The 27,675-nt window shown below is 41.5% G+C and overlaps 3 protein-coding genes across 3 annotated transcripts in view; all 3 read right to left on the bottom strand.

Moving 5' to 3' along the window:
* Positions 1-16,194, bottom strand: fam50a (family with sequence similarity 50 member A). Its single transcript, XM_083895661.1, has 13 exons — positions 15,954-16,194; positions 14,556-14,640; positions 14,322-14,421; positions 12,440-12,603; positions 12,125-12,198; positions 11,509-11,575; positions 10,405-10,466; positions 10,230-10,306; positions 8,688-8,742; positions 5,952-6,000; positions 5,786-5,856; positions 4,812-4,922; positions 1-371 (listed from the first exon to the last, which is right to left on the bottom strand). Exons 1-13 carry the CDS (start codon positions 16,062-16,064, stop codon positions 363-365), a joined length of 1,035 nt encoding a protein of 344 aa, XP_083751787.1. The 5' UTR covers positions 16,065-16,194; the 3' UTR covers positions 1-362.
* A 912-nt stretch (positions 16,195-17,106) lies between these two features.
* On the bottom strand, positions 17,107-22,579 carry cav4b (caveolin 4b). Its single transcript, XM_083895622.1, has 4 exons — positions 22,453-22,579; positions 20,099-20,364; positions 18,838-19,025; positions 17,107-17,636 (listed from the first exon to the last, which is right to left on the bottom strand). Exons 2-4 carry the CDS (start codon positions 20,357-20,359, stop codon positions 17,450-17,452), a joined length of 636 nt encoding a protein of 211 aa, XP_083751748.1. The 5' UTR covers positions 20,360-20,364; positions 22,453-22,579; the 3' UTR covers positions 17,107-17,449.
* Positions 22,580-25,324: 2,745 nt separating this feature from the next.
* The window catches only part of arhgap4b (Rho GTPase activating protein 4b), a gene marked incomplete at its 3' end in the record, with an annotated part of 30,011 nt that continues 27,660 nt past the window's right edge, over positions 25,325-27,675 (bottom strand). The window contains exon 23 of the mRNA XM_083894860.1: positions 25,325-25,561. Within this exon, the coding sequence (XP_083750986.1) occupies positions 25,325-25,561 (237 nt within the window). The remainder of the gene's footprint in view (positions 25,562-27,675) is intronic.

Genomic DNA, 27,675 nt, shown 5'->3' with positions numbered 1-27,675 from the left:
GTGGCAGAAGAAGCCAAGAGTCTGTGCCAGGTTTAATGAAGCGAGCTCATCAGTCCAAAGAGGCCCGGGCTGCTTTATTAAGCCCAGACACCCACAACGCACTCATCTGCTTTAAAACACATGATCGCACACACACACACACACACACACACACACACACACACACACACACACACACACACTCACACACACACACACACACACACACACTGGCACACACGTTCGGTGAAAGTCAAACAAGTCAATCGTCGTTTGTATATCGTAACCTGATGAAGCACAGAGAGCGGAACAAGACGGAAAAATTAGCAAAAACATGTTTTGCGTCGGGGAGCTCAGGAATCTCCGGTGAGATCAGGAACGTTTCATCGGATCTGAAACAAAACAAACACAAATGGAGGGGGGGGGAGAAAAACACGCAAAGTTTAAGTCGGATTTTCACTCTGGAAAGTCGGAGCAACTTCACAACCCCCCAAGATGGCAGAAAGAAATTTGCAAGGTTCCTTGAATGCAACACGCGGCAGATTCCGCCGAAATGAAGTTTGTAAATATCACGTTGTTGTCTCACTGCGCAGAGTTACAACAACGTGACATTTCCATCTGTTTCAAAGACCGTTTAACAACCGCAGAAGGTGGGAAAATGAGCAAAAACATGTTAGCATCAGGGATTTTAGGAATCTCCGCTGAGATCGGGAACTTTTCATCGGATCTGGAACAAAACAAACACAAACGGGGGGGAAAAAGCACGCAAAGTTTAAGTCGGAAAGTCGGAGCAACATCACAACCCTCCAAGATGGCTGCCCATCGACCAATAAGAACTTTGCAAGGTTCCTTGAATGCAACACGCGGCAGATTCCGCCGAAATGAAGTTTGAAAATATCACGTTGTTGTCTCACTGCGCAGAGTTACAACAAAGTGACATTTCCATCTGTTTCAAAGACCGTTTAACAACCGCAGAAGGTGGGAAAATTAGCAAAAACATGTTAGCATCAGGGATTTTAGGAATCTCCGCTGAGATCGGGAACTTTTCATCGGATATGAAACAAAACAAACACAAACGAGGGGCATAAAGCACGCAAAGTTTAAGTCGGAGCAACGACACAACCCTCCAAGATGGCTGCCCATCGACCGATAAGAAATTTGCAAGGTGCCTTGAATGCAACACGCGGCAGATTCCACTGAAGTGAAGTTTGTTGTTGTTGTTGTTGTCTCACTGCGCAGAGTTGCACTTTGCAAAGTCTGAGCAAATTCACAACCCCTCCAAGATGGCCGCCCATCCACCGACATTGTTACTGGTTAAATTTGCAAGGTTCCTTGAATGCAACTCGCTGCAGATTATTGCCTCACTGCAGTGGAGACGACAACGTGACATTTCCATCCGTTTCAAAGATCGTTTAACAAACGCAGAAGACGTGAAAATTAGCAAAATCATGTTGGCATCAGGGAGCTCAGCAATCTCCACTGAGATCAGCGAACGTTTCATCGGATCTGAGACAAAAACAAAACACAAACGGAGAGGGGGGAGGGGGAAGAAAAACACGCAAAGTAGAAACACAATCGCGTCCAAAAAGAGCAGACGATTAGATTACGGCGCATTAGAGAGGTTTATGTCCCGAGAAATCCTCTGGAAATGACTTGATCCGCTCGGCTAATAACTCGCAGCAGCAGCAGCACATCTGGACGCATGCACGACGAAAAACGACATGCTGCTGCGACACATGATATCGCTTATTGCGTTTTCTTTCTGGTCAAAACCTGTTGTGAAATTCTCGACCTCAGGACAGATTTAGGAAACGACCACAGGGACGCGTTTATCTTCCTGCTCCACGTGAACATAAAACCACTGGCCTCACGCTTTGGTGTCACTTTCTTCTTCTTCACCTGAGCAGTTTCTCATCGCCGTCTAATTTATATCTCCTGTCTTTCTTTGCATTCCTGCTTGGTCACGCGAGGCCGCTTTTTTCCTGAGGTTTCCCGAGTAATGAAGTGTTAGAATAACGATGTGGACGAGTTTAAAGCGAGGCCAAAACATAAACTCAAGACTCCCGAGGATTTTTAGAAAAACCTTGACCGCGTTTCCACTGAATTTACCCGAGAGGGTAACGCTTCGCCTTCACCTAAAGAAAGGACCTGCTCGTGACTGGGGACTTTTTAGATTAGCAGGAACTCTCGAGGGGGGGCGGGGCTGTGTGCTGGAGGACGCTAATTGGCGGAACACATTTTTGCAGCTGTTTCGCCGACAGGATTTGGCCCGCGGTTAATTCTGTAATTACTGTAACTCGTGGACCGTTATATGTGATATCGAGAAAATTCAAATACTATGGACTGGAGATCGGTCCTGGAGGTTCTGACCCCGCCTTTCGTGACCCTTATGTGGGGGATAAAGCAGTAGAAGATGGATGGACGGATAATAGAAAGCAGAGAAACGGAGCTCCGTATACTCGCCGTTACGGTAGAACCTCAGGACTTCTGCGCAACGAGCGTCCAATCGCGGACGAGATAACTGCCAGATATGGAAAGTGTACGTTATCTTGGAAAATAAGAGGCCGTAAAAATCAAAATAAAACCCAGGCCGATACCTGATACCAGTTTATCATGATGGTAGAAGAACAACTTATTTACTAACTTTGAGGTGCGGTGTAAACAACAAGCCACACAGACTCCTGGTAATAATAACAGTTCCTGGAAATGTTATGGTACAATAGGAGCTTTTGAGATATGTTTAACCCTCTGATGATCAGGTATCGTCTGGATTTATTTTGATTTTATGGCTCTGCTAACGTTCAACTTTCCAGATCTGGCCGTTATTTATTCAACCGCTTACTGAGAAGCTGACGTCGCAAACGACAAGTATATGGACCGCTATCAAAGATCCGTTTCTCTGCTTTCCAGTATCCGTCCACAGGGGGGCGCTGTACCAATCTCAAGGGTCAGAACACCCTGGACAGATCTCCAGAGTTTTTGAGATATCACAAACGTTCTATAGGAGTAGTTACGATGATGATGATGATGATGAAATACAGATGCCAGATCCCGTGCGTTCACACCAGCCTCGTTTAACGTAAACGGCTAACGTAAACATTGACGTTAGCTAATTTGATGCAGCTTACTAATCGAGTATTCTACCGATTATTCCTCGAAAAATAATTGGTCGAATTATACTCCATTAGGACAAGATGACGTCGATGTTGACGTCGATGAGGACCAAACATCCGAACTATGGTGCACTGGTCTTAAGACTGCAGCGCCCTCTATCCCCGCGGAGGAGCACGAGCAGATCCTCAATCTGGCCTTTCTGTTTTTTTATTCTTTGTTTATTGGGAGATTTTGCATTTTCTGTAATTCAGATACTGACGTCTTCAGCGAACAGATATCACAAACGGTCTATAGGAGTAGCCTATATCCTCTTTTAGAGCGGTAAACAGAAAACCTGGGCGCGTTTAGCCGCTTAGCACGGTTCATCTGAACCTGTGCGAGCATAGTCCGGGACTAGGGCCGATACGATTGACTCCAGTGATTCGAGTAACTCGATTACAAAAATTGTGTTTAGTTCCCATCTCGCGCGGGGATCATTGTTTCCGCACGGACCGCTTCAGTGGACGCACACCGCACGTCCTATTTCAGCTAGCGCGAAGGCGGAGACGGAGAGCGAAACAGCCCGTGAATGTCAGAAAGTGCGGGATCATTTCACGCTTAAACAAGAAGCCAACGAGGTGCAGGGCGTAACCGCTGTAAGCGACAACAGCACGTTCCTCAACGATTCAGCGTCTGAGCCGATAGCATCCAGTCGCTAACGCTTCCGGCTAACGTAAACATTGACGTTAGCTAATTTGATGTAGCCTACTAATCGAGCATTCTACCGATTATTCCTCTGAAAATAATTGGTCGAATTATACTCTATTAGGACGAGATGACGTCGATGTTGACGTCGATGAGGACCAAACATCCGAACTACGGTGCACTGGTCTTAAGACTGCAGCGCCCTCTATCCCCGCGGAGGAGCACGAGCAGATCCTCAATCTGGCCTCTCTGTTTTTTTTATTCTTTGTTTATTGGGTGATTTTGAATTTTCTCCAATACAGCTCCTGACGTCTTCAGCGAACAGTGGATCGTGTCACGCTAACTCCTGTCGTCCGGAGGCCGTCGGTGAAGTCGCTGACAGTCGTTTGAGAGGTTTTTTCTTTCTTTCTTTAAAGTTCTCACAGTGTTTCTGTCATCGCCTAATCTCTTACGTCCTCGTACCGATCCCAGTACTTGTTGTCGTGGCCTTCGGCCAGTGTTTGTGCAACTCGTTTCCCCATCTTCCCTCGCCGCTCTCTTTTGGTTTTCATATTGGCAACGTGTTTTTTAACTATAAATACAGTCAAAAACAATAGGCCTGTTTTCATTTAAAAACACATCAGTCGAGCTGCGGACACGCCTGTCATCCAGATTACAATGGCAGGATTAAAAACACAGCAGGAGGATTTATGCTCTTGTTTGGTTTACGCAACACTGAGAGGAAACAGAAACTTCCCTAATTTCAACATCTTTTTCAACTCACTGTTGTTGTTGTTTTTTCATGAATTAAAAGGATAATTCAGATTTTTCACTTCATATTTTTTGGTTTCTTTGCCCCATTTAAGAAATACATGATCAACGAGTATGAAGAACGTTTTTATGTGAGACTAAAGTCTGAAGGTTTTTACCTGCTGCAGGAAACTAACTTCATTTCCTGAGATGATTGAATTAAAGTGAAAAAATGCACCGGGTGCCTCAAAGTCGGACAGATTAGATTTCCCCGCTCGGATTTAGACTTTCCCTTCGGGCCTCACCGTATATTTGTCCCACTTCTTCTCCGGATCGTAGGGCTCCCAGCGGCTGGCGGGGAAGATGTGCTTGTTCTTCTCGTACCAGCTCCTCAGCACCACTTTACCTGCGTGAGACTGGAGGCAAGAAATGTGGTCAAACGGGGCGTCCACGCCTCAAATTCAAGGACTTTCCAAAGTCTTTCCTGGACTAATTTGCTCAAATTCAGCGTTTTGAGGAATTTCGACCATTTGCAACGAAACAGGAAGTGCCCTATAACTTTCGGCATACATTGAGTTTCACTAAACTTGGTGGAAAGATGTTCTAGACCAAGACGAACAAAAAAGTCGACCGTAACCATGACCTCAACACAACAGGAAGTCGGCCATATTGAATTTTGGTGGCCATTTTGGTAATTTGTGCCCTACGTTTATGAGCAAAATCATCCGAGCGCATTTGTCATACAGACATGAAACATATGCACGCCAATTAGTACTTGACACATCAAAGATGAAAAGGTTTTGTAGATTCAAAGAGTTTGAGGAATTTCGACCATTTGCAACGAAACAGGAAGTGCCCTATAACTTCCGGCATACATTGAGTTCCACCGAATTTCCCGAAACTTGGTGGAAAGATGTTCTAGACCAAGACGAACAAAAAAGTCTACCGTAACCATGGCCTCAACTCAACAGGAAGGTGGCCATTTTGAATTGTGGCGTCCATTATGACAATTTAAACCCTATGTAAATGAGAGAACTCATCCAAGCGCATTTGTCGTACAGACATAAAAAAAAATGCGGGCCAATTAGTAGTATTATTAGATCATATTGCCATTAAGAGACACAGAGTAATGTATGTTATAGCTTACACAAAGTGTCTGCTATCGCTAAATCCTGATTAATATCGCTCATTTTTAATCTCGTTTCTTTAATGTTTATTTTGAATATAAAACGTCAACTTTGGAAATAAAAAAAAATGCATTTGCTGAATCAAACCTCACCTCGTCTTTCTCCACCGTGGCGTCGTTTACAAGTCGAATGTCGTCGTGGACGTCGAAGCTGAAAAGAGGACCTGGGGGGGGGGGAGAAAACGCATAACGCATTCAAAACATTACATTAATTCATGAATTTCGCAAAAAAAAAAAAACACAAATCCGGTTGACTCACCTGATTTGCCTCTGGCTTTTGTCACGATGAAGTCGTAAAAACTGTGGTGCTGAATGAAACAAAGAAATGTGTGGTGAAACGCAAGCAGACACAAGCAGCACCTCGTTTTCCTTCAGATTATTGTTATATCTGTGGATTTTCGGTCATTTTTGAGGGGGTTAACGTGCATAAAAACTCTTGAAACTTGGCATAGAGGTCAGGTGTGGTGAGAAAAAAACATGCAGATTTGTACTCTACAGATCAGAGGTTAAAAGTTTGCTAATTCAAAGCGGCGTGGCCACGGCAACCCTTGGCGTTTTGGTGAATTTCGACCATTCGCCATAAAAGGAAGTTCCCTTTAACTTTCGGCATACATTGAGTTCCACTGAATTTCCCTAAACTTGGTGGAAAGATGTTCTGGACCAAGACGAACAAAAAAGTCTACCGTAACCATGGCCTCAACGCAACAGGAAGGTGGCCATTTTGAATTGTGGCGTCCATTTTGGCGATTTGAACCCTATGTAAATGAGCGAACTTGTCCGAGCGCGTTTGTCGTACAGACATGAAAAAATGTGCCAATATGTACTAGACCGGCAAAGGTGAAAAGTTGTTGAAAAGGGTTTTGCGGATTCAAAGCGTTTTGAGGAATTTCGACCACTTGCAACAAAACAGGAAGTGCCCTATAACGTCTGGCATACATCGAGTTCCACCGAATTTCCTGAAACTTGGTGGAAAGATGTTCTAGACCAAGACGAACAAAAAAGTCGACCGTAAACATGGCCTCAACGCAACAGGAAGTCGGCCATTTTAAATATTCGCATCCATTTTGGCGAATTCAACCCTACGCAAATGAGCGAACTCGTCCCTGTTTTAAAAGTGTGTAGAAAATGAGAGTGTGACCGACTGCTTTCTTTATCAAAAGGTGCAGAATCTTCCACTTGAGCTTGGCTTTAGAGGTGAAATGAAGCTCATCAAAACAAACACTTAAGACTCGCCGTCCGTGTTTTCACTGGTGCGTCACGGACACATTCGCACGGTGACGGCGGCTGCCAAGGCAAACAGTAAAAAGAAAAAAGCAGAAAAGGCGTCCGACACTTTGAAGAAGCCAATGTTCACCGGCTGAGACAAAGACACGAGTCGCGCTTCGGTGTTTAAACAGTGGTGGGTGTGTACGTAATTACACAGCGGGGGCGGCAGCAGACAAAAAGCTGCTGCCGTGGCATGAAAAGGAATGCTAATCAGTTATCATACCGTCAGTGTTTAATTATAGGTTTTATAAATAAAATGTGAGCGAGCAGAAAAATCCTGTGAGCCAGGAAAACAAAACCGATGACACGACGACAGCGAGGTGAAGGGATTTAAACTTTCCAACTGGGCTGCGATAAATTCATAATAAACGACTCAATCAGGGTCTCTGCAGGTTTCAAGAAGTCAAATTTAAGACTTTTTAAGACTTTTTTAAGACCATAATGAATACAACGTAAGACCCATTGGAGCCACAAATTGTTGAACTTGCAATTCAACGATTTGTTGAACTAGCACCACAAGCTAGCACGCGCAGCATGCTCGCTAGTGGTGCTCGTTAAATTGTCACCGGGCAGCACAGGGTTGTAGTTGTTGTTGTTATCGCGTCCTCAAAAATAGAAACATTTCAACGCGAGACTGAAGTTAATGCACGTTTTAAATAAAAGTAACGTCAATAGATTTTTAAGACCTTTCAAAATTCTATTTAAGGCCTTTTGTGAGATTTTAGGAGAATTTAAAGGTCACATAGAGTGGTCCTGTTGCACATATATGTTAGTTATGGAGGTCTACTTACATATATTAACTTGTTTTTATGGTAAAAAACCTCCTAGTTGCTGTGAACTAGCCGATAGAAATCCTCTTTTCTGACAGTGTTTTTCTGCTGCGAGATTTCAGAGTGAACTTTCACCCCCAGAAGACAGAGTCTTGTGATTGGCCAGTACTATCCAGCACATCCGTTCTCAGAAGCGCAGCGCCCCCCTCTGGAACGGCGGATGCACTGCTCCTCATTATCAAAACATTGTTTTAACAGTGTTTAAAAATAGCTTCTTCACGACTCCCCGCCGCAGTCCCTTTATGACTTTAAACCGGAGTCTGACCCAGAGTCAGAAGACACTGTTGCTCGTGAAACACCTCCACAATGGACGTTATTCTTCTTCTGCGGTTCAATGTACGTAACCGGATGTGCCCGGACTAGTGCCCGGAGCAGGACGATAGGTTGTTCAGGAGAACCGCTGCTTACGTAACTATTACGGGATTTTCAGAGATCTCGTTGAGCCCCGAGATTACAAAGAAAACACAACGTTCTCAGCAATGGCTGAACTGTTTGTTTCGAACCGTCAGGGCTTCATAAACAAGGTAATGACGCAGATACACACCAAAAAAACAGCAATAATAGGAACTTCCGGTCTAGTTCCGCTTTAAGACATTTTAAGGCCTTAAATTCAAATTATTGGATTTAAGACTTTTTTAAGACCCCGCGGATACCCTGTCAAATAAAGGGGACTTTGACGCTCAATTAACGGGACTATATATGACTATTAGTTTTAATAAGTTCAATCAACAAATGTGAATATTTTCTGGGGTTTTTTGCTCCGTGCGACCAGAGAAATCGTTTATAAACTGATTAAATTCGCGTGCCGCTAAATCCTCTCGGTGACCTCCGACACGTCTGCATCGTGACATCACACTGCAAAATAGTCGGGCTTGGATTATTCAAAGCACAGAACTTACATGTGGGATGATCAGATCCTCTTTGATGTACATCAGCTGTTCCACTCCAGCAGATCTGCACAGAGGAGAACGTGTCACATGATCTCACAGTCTCCACTCAAAACGTTCGTTTAAAGACGAAACTTTTGGGTCTTAAACTCGTCACCGTTGTCTCTAAAATCGTTTATTTTCAAATAACGATAGAAAATATCCAGACTGTGGAGAATAATGATCATAGCAGTCGTTTAGAGGTTCAAAGCAGGACACCGTGTGTGTGTGTGTGTGTGTGTGGGCAGGTGTGTTTGTAGTTGGCTGAGTGTGTGTTTGTGCGTGTGTGTTTATTTGGATGTCCGCCCATCATGTGTTTACCACTCTCTGTTGTGGTTTCTCCATTTGCAGCTCACGTCAGGGTCAAGGGCAGAAAAGTGTTTGTAGATGCGTTGGATTAAAAAATACGGGAAACAGCCGCTGTTCTTTGTTGACAGATAAACAATGATTTTTCTGTCTGTGAGGTTTTTCTGCGCCGACAAACGAGAGAAAAACAGGTCTTTGCACGACGCTTTGTCTAGTTGAGTGGATTCATTGGTAGGCTGTTTGTTTTGGGTGGTTTTTATAGCGTTCCTTTGGTCTCTTGGTTAGTTGTTTGGCTGGACGGATGATTTGGTTCTTGGGTTAGTTTGGTTGTTTTTACTAGGTTTATTTCCCTGGTTGGTTGGTTGGCTGTTTGTTTAGTTGATTGGATTTCTTGGTTCGTTTGGTAGACCGTTTGGGTTGAGTGTTTGTTTGGTTGGGTTCCCTGGCTGGTTGGTTTGGTTGGTTTATTTGGGTTCCTTGGTTGGTTGGTTTAGTTGGGTTCCTTGGTTGGTTGATTGGTTTAGTTGGGTTCCTTGGTTGGTTGGGTTTCTTGCTTAGTTTGGTAGACTGTTTGGTTGTGTTCCTTGGTTGGTTAATTGGTTAGCTGTTTGGTTGAGTTTGTTTGTTTGGGTTCCCTGGCTGGTTGGTTTAGTTGGTTTATTTGGGTTCCTTGGTTGGTTGGTTGGTTGGTTAGTTTGGTAGACTGTTTGGTTGAGTGTTTGTTTGGTTGGGTTCCCTGGCTGGTTGGTTTGGTTGGGATCCTTGGTTGGTTGGTTGGTTTAGTTGGGTTCCTTGGTTGGTTAGGTTTCTTGGTTAGTTTGGTAGACTGGTTGGTTGGTTTTATTGGGTTCCTTGGTTCGTTGGTTGGTTGGGTTTCTTGGTTGGTTTGGATGTGTTCCTTGGTTGGTTAATTGGTTAGCTGTTTGTTTGGTTGGGTTCCTTTGCTGGTTAGTTTGGTTGAGTGTTTGTTTGGTTGGGTTCCTTGGCTGGTTGGGTTGGGTGAGTGTTTGTTTGGTTGGTTGATTGGGTTGGTACTAAAGGTAGTGACTTTATTGATCCCACAGGGAAAGTAAAACAAATATCTGGTCTAAAATCAAACATTTCAGCAACATTCTCTTCTCTTAAATCCTCAATGGAAAACTGGAGAGAAGCCATTTTTTGCTTTCCAGGTCCTTCAAGTGAACTCACTCATTCCTGTTCAGTTCTCACCTGAGCTCACTGAAGTCCTTCCTCAGGACCTCCAGGGCCCTCTGCAGGAAGTTCTGGATGGTGTTGCCCTTCTTCATCTGCAGAACAAATCACACACACGCACACAGGGCTGAGAATGGTTTCTCCCGTTATTTAAACAGCCATTAACAAGTGCTTCAGCTCAGAGCTTCTTTACCTTGACTGTCTTACGATGACCTGAACCGTCCCAGTAGCTGAACGTGATTTCAATCTCCTCACCTGAGGATAAAGACACGCACTGATGTTACACAGAGAGGCCAGAATATCCAAAATATCAATGTGCTGATCCACTGAAATCACTTCATCTTCAAGATTATTAACGGTGGGGAGGTATTAAAGGAATTTTTCTGGCATAAACACCAACCTGGAGACCAGAACCTGGTCCTAATGAGGCAGAACCTCATTTCTAAAAGGGAGCTGGTTAAGTTTAGGGCTAAGATATGAAATGTAGTTAGGTTAAGGTTCATTTGCTCTGTCATCATCCTCCTCTTCCTCGAGAGATTATGAGAGAACCACCAGAGGAAGCTAGCGTACCACTGGTGGAGTAGGATGGAACAAACCATCCCTGAATTGGAAATCACCAACAACAGCAAAAACATGATTAACTTAATGCTACTTCATAAGGTGAAGTCTGCATTTTCAGTTCAAACGTGAACTTTTTAATCCCACGTGCAAAATAATATCAAATTATGAAATAAAAGTTGACAGCCCCCATGGTCCTAAGAAGAATAGCTGTGCAAACCTGTGTGTTTATGTGTGTGTGCACATCTTAATAAATGTACAAACTAGAGCTGAAACAATTGATGGATTATTATTCACTTACTATTGGATCGTCAACAATTTTGATAATCTGTTAATCGGTTTGAAGCTTTTTTCATGATTAAAATGTAAGATTTCTGATTGTTTAACCTTCTTAAATGTGAATATTTTCTTTGTTTCTTCACTCCACATAACAATAAGAAATCATTAAAAATTAATCTTTTTTAGTTTGTGGACAAAAACAAAAACATTCGACAAGATCATCATTTCCAGGTTTTTAACATTTTCTGAAATTTTATGGACCAAACGATTAATCGAGAAAATGATCGACAGATTAATCGATTACAAAAATAACCGTTAGTTGCAGCTCTGGTGCAAACCTATCTTTGTGAGGACGTTTTGGCTTTAGGGTGAAGCACTTAGATATGATGGTTATGTTTAGGTTAAGGGGCTCGGGAATGCATTATATGTGTGTGTGCGTGTGTGTGTGTGTGTCACTCACTCTTGATCTTCTCCTGTTTGAGCTCCCACTCCTGCCTCAGCTCCTCTCTGAGACGATTCTCCTCCTCCTGAACACCAGACACACGGTTAAAAAACGCACACTTTCGCCTGACGTTCTATTATTATACGATATTCACATGTGATCCATTCGATTTGGACCAGAACAAGGAACAAGGAATTACATTCTCTTATCATGGCGTTGAGAACGACAGTAAGTAAGGGAACACACGAGCGTGTCGTTGCACCAAAGTGAAAACTTAACGACCGAATTATCACCCTGACGTCTGTGGCTCGTGAAATTAGCACCAATTTTCCAAAACTCTGGTCTTCTTTCTGCCTTGAATCATTCCCAGCAGTGAACCCTCTTCCATCTTGAAGTGATTACGGCTTCATTTGTTCTCCTCTTGTTTGTTGTTTCTATCCTCTCTCTCTCTCTCTCTCTCTGAGGCCGAGCCAGGAAGCTTACGGATAATACCATCTGCTGCCACTAGAGGTCACACTCGCACCGGACGCCGCCTCGCCCTGGGCCAAAAATCACCTCATTTCCCCCCTCGTGTTTCCTCTGTTTGTTGTTGAGTTTTCTAACTTGGGCGACTTTAAAAGCTTCACTAGCTCACCTCTCTGTCACGATCTGGAAGGAAACTGGTGTCCACATCTGGATTCTTCCCCAGTTTCTTCTTAGGAGGAATATCTAAGAGGCAAAAGTAACAACAAAACAACACATGTATTCAATTTCCCTTCGCCGCCAACATTTTATTTCTTATTATGTTTGTTTAATTTGCAGATCAGTGGATCGTATGAGACTTTAATCTCACTTTTTTTTATCACGTTTGTGACATTTTTAATGTCTTTAATTCTTTTAAATCCACAACGGATTAATAACCCGCACTAAAACACCAGAGGACGGAGAACAATGTGGTATAAATACTTACAGTCCTGCTCGTCTTCCTCGGATTCCTCCTCCTCCTCCTCCTCTTCCTCCTCCTCCTCCTCTTCTTCCTCATCATCCTCTTCATCGTCAGGATTAAAGGACAAACTGGCGATTTTCCTCTTCTGTTCCTCTTTCCTCTTCTTCTCTTTCTGCTTCTCCAGTTTGCTGCAGTGGAGGAAAACAATAGGACGGAATTAATTCATTCGTTTTCTTTTGAAATTATGATGATTATTATTGTTATTGTTGGTGTTGGGGTAACACCTTGGAAAGTAACAGAGTGGTGTAAAGACGAATCGAAGGCATGACTTTTCCAAATAGTTTTTAAAAAATGTGGCTTTTTAAACAATGTTTTTGAATGTTGTATATGATGCATTTAATAATGGGATAATTATGTCTTATTATTACTGTTATAAAAACATTGCTAGCAAACATATATTATATTATTTCACCTCGCTGGCAGTTTAAAAGACGGTCGTGGGCCATGTTTTCATTATAACATGATATTAAGTGGGGGGCCGCATGTAATCGATTGTGGGGGCCGCACGTAGCCCCCGGGCCGCCTGTTTGAGACCCCTGCTCTAAAGTAACGCTAAACTTTAAAAACGTGCCACATGCGCAGTACACAGGTACGCTGGTTATTTGTTAGCGCTGCTCTTTTCCTTTAATAGAGCGCTCCAGTTCCACTGTAGGCTAACGCTAACATCGCTAAAGGAGCTAACTGGTAAACGGTTCCTGGATTCCGGAGCCGCGGCACGAAAAACTCTTTTAACAATCGGGAGCTAACGTTTAGCTAACGTAAACACACGTTAGCTAAATTCGGAATTCGGAAAAAAACGGAAAAATCCCACCCGACACAGAATCACTATCTGATATTAAAAACCTCTTTCCTTAAAGGTCCCCTATTGTGCAAAATCAACTTTTTAATCTTTTAGTACTTATATTTGGGACTCAGTGGGCCATACCAGTCCCCAAAATGTGAAAAAACAAGACAGTCATGCTTTAGTGGTTCCACTTTGTGTAAGTATAGGCGATAAAACACGCAATGTTTACACCTCCCGACCAAGTGACGACAGTGCGGACATTTCACCATGTTCACAAGCTTCACAAGCCCTTTGTTGTTGATCGTGTATGTAAATTCCTATGCTGGAGGGACACCTTGAACGCACCAGTTGCGTGCCTGCGGTTAGCAAGTGGCGTGTGTGGATCGGTGATACGAGGAGCACGCGTTTGAAAGCACTGCAGAAAGATGTAGATGTTGTCCTACATTTCTTCTCAACCAAAGGCTGCCTTTCTGTCGTGTTTCCACGTTCTCTCCTCGTGTTGTTGATCCACACACGTCAGTCGGATCCGCAGTAACACTGGTGCGTTCAGGGTCTTTTTCTAGCATGGGAATTTACATACACGCCGCGCGGCGCATTAATCGTTTTTCTTCGATTTTAATGTTTTTATGATCGCGAGAAGCCAAAAATCGTGGTCACTCTATGCATTACGGTGACACGCAGTAACAACGGGTAAACGGACATTACTATGGGGTATATGGAGCGGGGGTTGGGACGACGGTGCATGACAATAGGTGATAAGTGGCGACAGTTAGAACAACACTCCCCTGGAAGCAGTGGATGTGTGTTTACCTGGGTCTCATTCACATGTAAATGACCAGGCACAAAACCGAGCGTTCTGAAAAAGGCTGTTTTGTCAGAGTTATCGAACTGCTATTGTGCTTCATCCTTATGATATTTTGACTAAAGCATGACACAGACATGTTCATTAGGGCACCAGGACCTAGTTTAACTTGGGTTAATAGGGTATAATATGGGACCTTTAAAGAGAGTCTGGGTTTAACGAAGTGTGTGTGAAAGTCAGTGGATCATCTCCAGACTCACAGTTGGAGTTCCTTGGACTGCTCCTTCTTGGCCAGCTGTTTTTCCCTCTCCTTCACCAGAGCTTCCTGTTTGGCCTTCATATCGTTCAGCGTCACCAGACCTGACAAACACATCAAACAACACACTTATATAGACACAGTTTTTTCCCCCCACCGGTCATCTTATCAATAACATTTTGATTTATTGTGATTCTTCGTGACGTTAACTTTGCTGATCGTGAGAAAAAATACTCACCAACTGTGCTGGATTTCAGCTCGGCCTCAACGGCGTCATAGTGAGCGGAGAATTTCTTGTCGATGTTGGACTTGACCATGTTGTCCTGCGACGACAAATCACAAATCAGACTTAAAGACTTAAAGGGGTCGAGTGCAATCCCAAAATTCATAATACAGACGACTTTTCCCTGAACGATCTTTTTAAATTTTCCGTAAACATGCCATCATTTCAACAAATAGAGCAACAGAGAGTGTGACAGAGGTAGGGCTATTCCCAAAAGAGACGCATTCGTCGTATTTTCGAAAACGCAAGGGTGGCGTTTGGAGATATTCTCACTTCGAGAAAAATAAAATGAGTATAAGGTGCAGAGATTTTGGAAAATTTGAGGTGGAATGGAGGCATTTAAAGAATCCCTACAGGGGAAACTATAGTTTCTTCTAGTATTTACCTTAATTGTAGTACTCAGGGTTCACACACCTTGGTTGAAATCAAATTCAAGGACTTTTCTTGGACTTTCCCAGGACCGTTTCTCTCAAATTCAAGGACTGAATGTGTTGACACAGTTTAAGACGGGAGGACAAACTTATAAGAACGTCTTCGTCCATGACACCCTTATATAGCTCTGCATCTGGACACGTGATTGTCCTCGGGATCTTGGTCAAAATCAGTCTTTTAGTCTAATTTATCTTTGGTGAGACAGAGATGTTGGAATTTTCATTTCCCAGACATCACATCGTCATTTGCTCTGGTCTTAACTTTACTCGCTCGTTGTTCTGCACAGAATCTTACGTCAGATGTGGTAAGTAATTATGACTCCATGTTTGTCCTGCTAGTCAACGTACATGCACAAGCAACGCGGGGCATGAAACAGCAGGTGGCGTCATAACAAACAAGGGGGACATTTACCGGAATATCAACTTCATCCATCTTCTACCACTTTATTAGTAAAAAAAAAAACACTGAAACCGGACGCTTTCGCCTCAGTCTTTGCTTTTAAAATGTCATCTAACGGTAAACATGTGAATGTTTTAACACAATTTGACAGTTTTAGCTTCTAAAAACGTCATATACGTGTATTTGATGTTGTGTATATTTTGTTTTCTCTCCTTTCCTTTAACCCGACAAGTGTAAACATGATTTTTTCTAAATTTTTTACCTGGTTGAATACAAATAACAACATTAATTGATAAAGATATGTAAATGGGGGTCAGTGTTACTTAAGGGGGGGACCCAAATGTCTCGTACCGCCCCTGCCCATCAGGTCTCTGTTACTCTGAGCTCCACACACACTCTTTCTGATGCTTAACGACACTGACTTCACTCGTGAAAAGCGGATAATTCGTGGAAATGTGACACAGTGTGCGACTGAAAATGAAAACACGGGTTTATTTAGTCTCCGCGTAAACAGCCACAAACCTCTGCGATCTTCTGCTTCAACTGTTCGAGCTGTTCTCGCTCTTTCTCTCGCTTCTTCATCAGCTGCATGGCTCTGCCGGCCTCGCTGGCGGCGCCTTTGTACTGCGCCATTTTGTAATTGAAACTTATTTAACAAAACAAACAAACAAACAAAGAAAAAGATGTGAGTTTTAACTCCGGAGTTTGAGGTGAAAACCGCGGATTAGTTTCCCACGTCTCTGCGAAGGCTAATCTCTCCACAACAACAAAGATGGCGGCGACGCACTGCATGCTGGGTACTTCCTGTGACGCATTCCCAGCCCCCGGAAATTAAAGCCTTTTTTTTTCTTCTTCTTCTTTTTTAAAGCAAAGCAAACAAAAATACGAATATATCGCATCTAAATATCGAAGTCAGGATAAAAACACGAATATATAAAAAACGTTTTAAAAGAATATCAAAGGCAATCATTTAAATATCAGAAAATACAACGTCATCGCGTTGAGTGAGAACGTTAAAGAATCAAACGGAAACGGAAATGACAATACATAATAAGAATACGATAAAATAAAATCAAAATTTGATTAAGTTTTCTTCACAGGTGGATTAAAATAATAATAATAATTATTATTATTATTATTGTATGAAACAGGTAAATAATGGACTGTTTTTTCAACATTTACTGCGATGGATATGATATTTATTCAACAAAATTATGATATAAATCACATCAGATTCAGGTGAATTTAAGCTAGCAATGTAAAAAATAAAAATACGAGAAAATTCACACGATAGTGATTTTAAATATATATATATATATATATATATATATATATATATATATATATTTATTTTTTTTAAGATTTTTAAACAATTTTTAATATGACACCAAAATCTTATCGACTCAGAGTAAAAAAAAAAGTATCCCAAATGTTATAATAATTGTTTTTAAATATATCATATTGAACAACAACAGTCACATTACTGGGTTACAGACACGTAAACATGACATAAAACACAAATGCCATGATTATTAAGACTCAAAAAGAACATTTAAAAAATAGATCTGAGGAAAATCCTGCATAAATCTTAAGTAATAATAATAATAATAATAAGCAAAAAGAAACAACAACAACAACAAAAATACAAAAATCACAATAAAAAACAAGACGACAAACTAATAAAATGATAAACGACAAAATAAAACAGCCTGAATTCTGCAGAATTCTGAAAAAAAAGTCCAAGAAAATAAAGAATAAAAACATCACACGAAGGCACACATGTAAAAATTTGTTTTAAGAAATAACGTTAAATAATTAAGTGGACGTGAGAACTTGATGTCGTCAGGTTGGTCATTTCAAAGTAGAGATTTACAGTAAATCTTTAAATGTAAGTCTTTTAAACTTTAGGACAGAGAAGAGGATCTAAGTGTTTATGTGAGATCATCAGGACAGAAAAGCTCATTAAAGTCTAAATGATCAATATTGACTTCCTCAGGTCAATAACGTTGAGTTTCCTGTCACACTGACGCAGACTCTCTGTCCGTCGTCACTCGGTCTTTGTTGGTCAGTGAAATGGCGACGTTGCTGCAGCAGAGGGCGACAGAGGCGCAGGCGGGCGACAGGAAGTCGTCCACGGCGAACAGACACAAAGATCTCAGACACGGGAGGAAAGTGTTACTGAGCTGAACCAACGGAACCACAAACCTACAGAGAGAAAGAGAATTATATCACACACACACAAATATATATTTATACAAGAGTCGGTGAAATAAAATCAAATCTCTAGATCTGTTCGACTCACGATTCACCGTTTGGCATCAGACTCCACGTTTTACACTAACTACGCAACTGTGGTGACGACGTTTTCTAGTTATTTACATGTTTTTCTAGATTTTGGAACTTTAAGTAGATTTTAGACTATAAGTAGATTTTGGAACTAAGTAGATTTTGGAATTATAAGTATATTTTGGAACTTTAAGTAGATTTTGGGATTATAAGTAGATTTTGGAATTTTAAGTAGATCTTGGAACGTTAAGTAGATTTTAGAATTTTAAGATTTTGGAACGATAAGTAGATTTTGGGATCATAAGTAGATTTTGGAATTATAAGTAGATTTTGAAACTTTAAGTAGATTTTAGAATTTTAAATAGATTTTGGAACGATAAGTAGATTTTGGAACGATAAGTAGATTTTGGAACTTTAAGTAGATTTTGGAATTATAAGCAGATTTTGTAACTTTAAGTAGATTTTAGAACTATAAGTAGATTTTAGACTATAAGTAGATTTTGGAACTTTAAGTCAATTTTGGGATTAGAAGTAGATTTTGGGAGTTTAAGTAGATTTTGGAACTTTAAGTAGATTTTGGAACTTTAAGTAGATTTTGGAATTTTAAGTAGATTTTGGAACTTTAAGTAGATTTTGGAATTTTAAGTAGATTTTGGAACTTTAAGTAGATTTTGGAACTTTAAGTAGATTTTAGAACTTTAAGTAGATTTTGGAACAATAAGTAGATTTTGGGATTATAAGTAGATTTTGGAACTATAAGCAGATTTTAGAACTTTAAGTAGATCTTGGAACGTTAAGTAGATTTTAGAATTTTAAGATTTTGGAACGATAAGTACATTTTGGAACGATAAGTAGATTTTAGAACTTTAAGTAGATTTTGGAACGATAAGTACATTTTGGGATTATAAGTAGATTTTGAAATCAAATCTAAGCATTGTTAGTGACTGGTATTGCTAACAACAGCTAGCCCAGGAAACTTTTTCCTCCATGTTTTTCTCAACCATAACGAGGTCAACTCTTTGGGAGGTAACGACTCTCCCAGGTCCGAGTTTCACGTTCCGATGTCAACAAAAGTCAGACAGTTTTGAGGGTGAGTGTGAAAGCGTTAGCGTTAGCGTACCACACGTGCAGACACGCCAGAACAGCCAACAAAAGACCGCAGAGGAACGCGAAGGGCACGGCGAGCAGCAAGGTGAGGCAGCGGTACGTCCAAATACGAGTGGTCTCAAAGCCGGTGACGCTGTAAAACCACACCTGGTCCAGGCTACGGGGCTTAGCCGGCTCTGCTAGCACGTTACTGACGTCCACCTGCACAAACAAACAAACAACAAAGACGTTCGGATTAGGCTTTATTTATGCAGTCAATTTATATAATACAGCTTTTTACCGACTCACAATGACTGATTCAGTAAGCTAATGGACGGTAGGACGACTCAAAATGGTGCCCAACATGCTAACAGCTAGCCACATTTTTAGGTACGTAAAATCTAGTACTTGTATACGACCGAGTAATGGCTGCAGTTTAACATAATTATTTGACACACGACTGCTTTAAATGGTTAGAATCTGCTCTTTGGTAGCTTTTGTTTTGGTTTAAATCTGCGGCCATTTTGTTTGTGTTGATGCCCATGAAGAAGAATATACTGTATATATGTATATATATATATACGTTAAATGTGTTTAAAGCAAATTTAAGACCTACGTTTTTTTTACCTGACCTTAACGCGACCTTTATTACTTTATGTTTCACTGCACCTGTTATTTTATCGTAACTGTTCCAGTTTATCTTATCACTCTTAGCTTATAGTACTTCTTTCTTTATTTATTTATTAATTAATTTATTTATTTATTTATTTATTAATTAATTAATTAATTCACTTCTTTGTTGTGATTTACTTTAATTTATTTCATAATTTAATAACATTTTTATGCTATCCTATTTTTTATCATTATTTATTTGATATTATTTTATTATTTATTTATATATATATTTTTTTATTTAAAAAAGTAATCTTGTTTATTTTTAATAATATTTTAATAATTTTAATAATTTATTTCATAATTTAATAACATTTTTATGCCATCCTATTTTTTTAATCATTGTTTATTTTATATTATTTTATTATTTATATATATATATATATATATGTATATTTATTTATTTAAAAAAATTATCTTGTTTTTTTAAAATAATATATTAATAATTTAAATAATTTATTTCATACTTCAATAAAATTTTTATGCTATCCTATTTTTTTAATCATTATTTATTTTATATTATTTTATTCTTTATTTATATATATATATATATATATATATATATTATATATTTTTATTTATTTTAAAAATTAATCTTTTTTAATGGTGATGGGTGCAGTGACCTGTAAGTGCTTGTTGATGCCACGAGGGTCTCTGCTGACAGGAGGGGTGGGCGTGGCCACAGGGGTGACAGGGGGCGGGGTCACAGGGGTCGGAGGTTTGGGTGCCGGGGTCGGGGATTTGGACGCAAACTCTGGAGGAGGAGGAGGAGGAGGCGTGGCCATCATCATCATCATCTGCTCTCCTCCGGCGTCGTCGTCGTCGTCTTCGCTGTCGTCGTCGATCTTACACTCGACCAAACAGTCGTCGCTCACCATCATCATCGTCACTGCAAAGACACACAAAGTGACAATTAACCTAATTTAACCGTCTGTCTCCACTGCCCCCTACTGTCTGTTAGTGGGAAAAACAGCCATGCAAGATCAGGGACGAAGAGTCCTCAGAGTAATACGGTGGCCCTGAGGTGCAAAACACAAACGCAAAACACAAAACACAAACGCAAATCAAAAAACACAAACGCAAATCAAAAAGCAACACAAACGCAAATCAAAAAAACACAAAAGCAAATCAAAACACACAAACGCAAATCAAAAAACACAAAAACATTAACTCACAACGCAAACACAAAAGCAGAAAACACAAAACATTTACTCACAACGCAAACACAAAAGCAGAAAACACGAAAACATTAACTCACAACACAAACACAAATCACACAACGCAAACACAAGAGCAGAAAACGCAAAAATATTAACTCACAACGCAAACACAAAAGCAGAAAACGCAAACACAAAAGCGGAAAACACAAAAACATTAACTCACAATACAAACACAAATCACACAACGCAAACACAAAAGCAGAAAACACAAAAACATTAACTCAAAACGCAAACACAAATCACACAACGCAAACACAAGAGCAGAAAACACGAAAACATTAACTCACAACGCAAACACAAATGCAGAAAACACAAAAACATTAACTCATAACGCAAACACAAATGCAGAAAACACAAAAACATTAACTCACGACGCAAACACAAATCACACAACGCAAACACAAGAGCAGAAAACACAAAAATATTAACTCACAACGCAAACACAAATGCAGAAAACACAAAAACATTAACTCATAACGCAAACACAAATGCAGAAAACACAAAAACATTAACTCACAACGCAAACACAAATCACACAACGCAAACACAAGAGCAGAAAACACAAAAATATTAACTCACAACGCAAACACAAAAGCAGAAAACACAAACACAAAAGCAGAAAACACGAAAACATTAACTCACAACACAAACACAAATCACACAACGCAAACACAAAACAAAGACTTTTATTTTTTAAATTCTGCGAAACATTGTCACAAATGTCATTATTTCAATGTTAATTATGGAAAATCATGATATTAATTTAATCTCATGCAGTCTTTATTTACTTGACCCGCCCCCTCCTGACCAGACTCTGTGTGTGTGTGTGCTTCCACCACCTGTTCTTCTTCAGCCCCTGAAATAGCAGCTGTTCATTTTAAAATTATCTCCTAAAAGTTTGAAACACAATCAGTTCAGTGGAGTTTAGAGTGTGTGTGTGTGTGTGTCCATAATTAGCTGATTATGTGTGTGTGTGTGTGTGTGTGTGTGTATGTGTCCATAATTAGCTGATTATGTGTGTGTGTGGGGGGGGGGGGGGAATTTCCCTTTGAATTAAAAATTACATTTGTAGCATCATTTTCTTCTTCTTTGGTAGGAATGCGTCCTGTTCCCCTGCTTGTGCTGCCACCCGATGGTGAAGTCGGATACTACAGGCACCAGACGCGTGAGTAAACCAGAGCGCTAGCCGGTGGTCACACGGAAGCTAGCTCTGGTTGACGGAAAGGGTTTGAGTCCCGATTCGAGTAACGGTTCCAGGATTGGATGCCTTTGCATCCAGCGTTGAACCACAACCTTCCGGTCGCGAGCCCAATTCCTTTTCCTCTTGACCGCGCGCTGCTCAAAGTGCCGCGCCCAACGTGGGGCTCGAACCCACGACCCTGAGATTAAGAGTCTCATGCTCTACCGACTGAGCTAGCCGGGCTGCGTGACACCTGAAATAACCAGGCTGAACGTGCCCGTCTTTGGCACCAGAGTAAAATGGTATGGCCCGGTGCGGTCTGGGCGGAGCCAGACTCAGGCTCCACCCACTATTGGGACAAACGTACGAAAAATCACGCCACGTATCTCCCTTCTCCCGTTGGGCACGTACGACTTTAGCGTTCTAAACCGAAACCGTACCACGATGGAAACACACACACACACACACACACACACACACACACACACACACACACACTAGATCCCTCTCAGAATGTCACGTACTGGAGCTTTAAAGTTTAAACGCTTTAATATATATATATATATAAATCACTCACCTCACTTTTCTTTAATCCCGCGTCACAGAGAAGAGACGAACGCGATCGTGTTCGTCTGAAACGACCACGAGATCTCAGAGCTGACACACACACACACACACACACACACACACACACACACACGCACACACACACACACACACACACAGTTATTTTAGGAGGAGGCGTGGATGAGTCCAGACGATCACGTTACAGCTCTGGAGTTGATCTGGAAACAGATATTTGAACAATGACACACGTGGATTTTACATTTTTATTTTTGTACATTTTCTATTTCACTGTTTGGTTTCTTTCATTCATTCATTCATTCATTACACCCACACTTCATCCTCTACATGAGGGTCATGATTAAGCGCTTTGGGTGTCTAGAAAAACGCTCTAGAAATGTAACTATTTATAATAATAATAATAATAATAATAATAATAATTAGTCCATCAAACCTACGAAGGTCACTTCACTCCATTTTACAAAATTTGAATTTTTGCGTTCTACAAAACGTCAAAAGCCAAAACAATAGAACATTTTGCATACTTATATACGTATATATATATACGTATATATATATATATATATATATACACATTTATGTGTATACATATATATATATGTACATATATATACACATATATATGTACATATATACACATATATTTACACATATATATATGTACATATATATACACATATATATATGCACATATATATACACATATATATATGTACATATATACATATATGTACATATATGTATATATATCTATTTACTCATATATAGATATATATAAAAATAAAAAAGTATTTTTACTATTAATACTTTTATTTTCCCCAACTCTACTTAATGTTATCAAACTTTAAAGGCGCCATATGTAAGAATGTGGCCAAAAACAGTTACTACATTCAAATTCAAAATATCGTGGTCTTTTTAGGTTTCTGTTTTCTGACGTAACTGGTTCAACCCGTGGTTGCTCGGTAGCTGAGACTCTACTGACTGCAGTGATTGGTAGACGGCGGTAGGTGGCGCCACCTGACGCCGAAACACGATTTCAAAACATAAACATGATTTGCAGTCTGCAAAATATATTTGTTTTAATGCAAATATTTTGTCTGTACTGTTGTTGTTGGTGAGTTCAGTTTGTTATATGAACATTATTCCTGAGTCTCTGTGACATATTAGGAGGATTTTATGATTTATTACATAATGCACCTTTAAATGTCTATAAAAACAAAGTATCATGAACTTCAAATCCTTATTTAAAACACACGACACACGACACACGACGCCTTCATGTCGACTTCATTCATCATCTTTATTGTTGTTTTTTTAAACCACGTTTACACTTTGACAGTAAATCTCGTGACATCTTCAGACAGTGATCCAAAAAAAAAACAGGTTATTTACTCATTTATTTATTTTTTTTAAAATCACAGAAGCAGAATTCCCTCTTCCGTGATTCCGACACTGAAACACGACAGAGAAGAGACGCCATTTATATTGAAAGGAAGTTTGATGATGTCCGGAAACTTATTGGAATGGGACCCGTCGACCGTGATGGCGGCGGCGGCGGCGGCGGCGGCGAACGAGACGAGAAAGAGTTTGGATGGCGGCTCCACAACGTCGCGGTTGCATTCACAGTTTAACCCTCTCTCTGATCCGGGCGCCATTTTGGCTCTTGAGGCTGTCGTTGGGGGGGCACAGTTTCCAGCAGGTAGAGGAAAAAAACCCATAAATCCTGAGCGAAAACAAACCCAAACTAATTCCTTCGAAAGCCAAACCTGAGTCGGCTCGTCTCTAACTCTGCTAAAGCCCTGAGATTTGGCCTGAGCTTCAGGCCGTGTGGCACATATTATGAGCGGGAACGTGTGTGTGTGTGCGTGCGTGCGAGCTAGCGCGCCGCGAGGATCTACGGATGCCCCACGAAGTTCAGCCGTTCGCGCGAGAAAAAAAAGACCGGAAATAAAAAAAACGTCACAGGGAAAACATGTATTTGAAAAATAACGATCTGTAAATATACAAAACTTAGAGCCAAATAAAACACGTTATATGCTTCGATTCGACGCTAGCTAGCTAGCTAGCTAGTCTTATTTTACGTGAGATAATTATTTTCTACGTAAGATCAAGCAATCGAGAGATGAAACCTCTCTCAGGTCGTCAGAGGTGTGAAGTGAATGCGATGAATTTGGTGACCGAAGGCCCTCGTATACTCACGCGCACGCATCAAAGAGGCGGAGTCTTAAGCCCCGCCCACCAAGTAGAGAAATAAAACATTCCACAACAGAAGAAGTCGTCGCCACGGACAATCATCCGAGCCTCGACCTGTGCGAGGAAGCTGTAGCATCATTTTCTTCTTCTTTGGCATGCGGAATGCGTGCCGCTCCCCCACTTGTGCTGCCACCCGATGGTGAAGCCGGATACTACAGGCACCGGACGCGCGAGTATACCAGGGTCTGCGTAGCACGGGGCTTGAGTGAAGGCACGCCTCGAAAAACAGGCCCCAGATCAGGTTTGTTATTTCAAAATAAAACAAACATTCCACGGAGAGCTGATCTCAGACCCGCCACTAGGGGGCGGCTGTAAGTCTTTTATTTTTTTGTGTACGATTTAAGTGTACGATGGCGACCACATTTACACGCAAACGTCAGTCTGGCGATGTCACGATGTCCCTGATCCCCCCCCCCCCCCCCCCGAAAAAACTGCAAAAGCCCGAGAAACAGGAAGTAAATAATAATAAAAAAAAACCAAAAACAACAACAGACACTCGACGGACGATAACACGGCACGGAGACTAGCGGCACTATGAGACGCAACTATTATACACGTGTCATAAAAAATAAAGACGTCATCGGCGTACGCGGCGAGCGACGAAAAACGTCTCAGTCCACCGGTCTGAAAAGTGCTCGTCCTCTCAGGCCAAAGCCGACCTTTTTGGCGGCCGGCGCGGCCTGAGGAAGAGGGGAAGGTAGCGGGGAGGCGGGGACGGGAGAGGGGGCGGGGCCAGAGGAGGAGGCGGCGGCGCTGGCGCTGGGGGCGGCGAGCGCCGGCATCGGGGCGGCCGGCTGCCGCGACAGGAGCTCTTTGAAGACCGAGTTCATCTGACGGCTGATCATCTCCTGTGGAAACACGAAATTGAGATCCGTCAATGACCCCTGACCTCCAGCGACACTTCCTGCTTTTGTGGGCGGAGCTACAAAACGCCAATCACAGGGTATTATCGGTCAATCCCAATTTAATCCAACTTTATTTATACAGCACTTTAAAAACAAACAACAGCTCACGTCGGTGACTACTCTCGCGCTCTCGTCGTTCCACTGAGGCGTCCACAAGGGGGCGATAGAGGTTCTACGACATCTGAATAATAGGTTTGTGGTGCTATTCTGTTATAAAGGTTTGTAACCCGCTCACTTTCCTGCACCAAAGTCCATAAAAGAAAAATCTGCATTTTTAGCTAACGTGGACGGACTGCAGGAGCCGCTGGTCCACCGCTGCCCCCGTGTGGTGAGCTAGCGCGCCGCGAGGATCTACGGATGCCCACGAAGTTCAGCCGTTCACGCGAGAAAAAAATGACTTGAAATAAAAAACGTCACAGGGAAAACATGTATTTGAAAAATAACGATCTGTTAATATACAAAACCTAGAGCCGATAAAATACGTTACATGCTTCGATTCGACGCTAGCTAGCTAGCTAGTCTTATTTTACGTGAGATAATTATTTTCTATGTAAGATCAAGCAATCGAGCGATGAAAACAAACAACAAACTGTTGTTAAAAACAAACAACAGCTACTTGGTCACGTTGGTGACTACTCTCGGGCTCTGTCGTTCCACTGAGGCATCCACAAGGGGGCGACAGAGGTTCTACGACATCTGAAGAATAGGTTAGTGGCGCTATTCTGTTGAAAGGTTTGCATCCCGCTCACTTTCCTGCACCAAAGTCCATAAAAGAAAAATCTGCATTTTTAGCTAACGTGGACGGACCGCAGGAGCCACTGGTCCACCGCTACCCCCGTGTGGTGAGTCTGGGTCACTTGGGTAAATCTTATGAGCGGGAACGAGTGTGTGTGTGCATGCGCGCGCTAGCGCGCCGCGAGGATCTACAGATGCCCACGAGGTTCAGCCGTGAAAAAATTACCTGAAATAAAAAACGTAACAGGGAAAACATGTATTTGAAAAATAACGATCTGTTAATATACAAAACTTAGAGCCGATAAAATACGCTACATGCTTCGATTCGACGCTAGCTAGCTAGCTAGTCTTATTTTACGTGAGATAATTATTTTCTACGTAAGATCAAGCAATCGAGAGATGAAAACAAACAACAAACTGTTGTTAAAAACAAACAACAGCTACGTGGTCACGTTGGTGACTACTCTCGAGCTCTGTCGTTCCACTGAGGCGTCCGCAAGGGGGCGATAGAGGTTCTACGACATCTGAAGAATAGGTTTGTGGCGCTATTCTGTTAAAAGGTTTGCATCCCGCTCACTTTCCTGCACCAAAGTCCATAACAGAAAAATCTGCATTTTTAGCTAACGTGGACAGACTGCAGGAGCCGCTGGTCCACCGCTGCCCCCGTGTGGTGAGTCTGGGTCACTTGGGTAAATCTTATGAGCGGGAACGTGTGTGTGTGTGTGTGCGTGCGCGCGAGCTAGCGCGCCGCGAGGATCTACGGATGCCCACGAAGTTCAGCCGTTCACGCGAGAAAAAAATGACCTGAAATAAAAAACGTCACAGGGAAAACATGTATTTGAAAAATAACGATCTGTTAATATACAAAACTTAGAGCCGATAAAATACGTTACATGCTTCGATTCGACGCCAGCTAGCTAGCTAGTCTTATTTTACGTGAGATAATTATTTTCTACGTAAGATCAAGCGATCGAGAGATGAAAACAAACAACAAACTGTTGTTAAAAACAAACAACAGCTACTTGGTCACGTTGGTGACTACTCTCGCGCTCTCGTCGTTCCACTGAGGCGTCCACAAGGGGGCAATAGAGGTTCTACGACATCTGAAGAATAGGTTTGTGGCGCTATTCTGTTGAAAGGTTTGCATCCCGCTCACTTTCCTGCACCAAAGTCCATAAAAGAAAAATCTGCATTTTTAGCTAACGTTGACGGACTGCAGGTACCGCTGGTCAACCGCTGCCCCCGTGTGGTGAGTCTGGGTCACTTGGGTAAATCTAAACGACGACTTTGGTGTGGGAGAGCGAGCAATTTTGTGGGTAAAA

The sequence above is a fragment of the Microchirus variegatus genome, assembly GCF_963457635.1.
Source record: "Microchirus variegatus genome assembly, chromosome: 9".
Classification (NCBI taxonomy): Eukaryota; Metazoa; Chordata; class Actinopteri; order Pleuronectiformes; family Soleidae; genus Microchirus; species Microchirus variegatus.
Note: the sequence above shows the minus strand (reverse complement) of the source record. Positions and strands in the feature narration are given on the sequence as shown.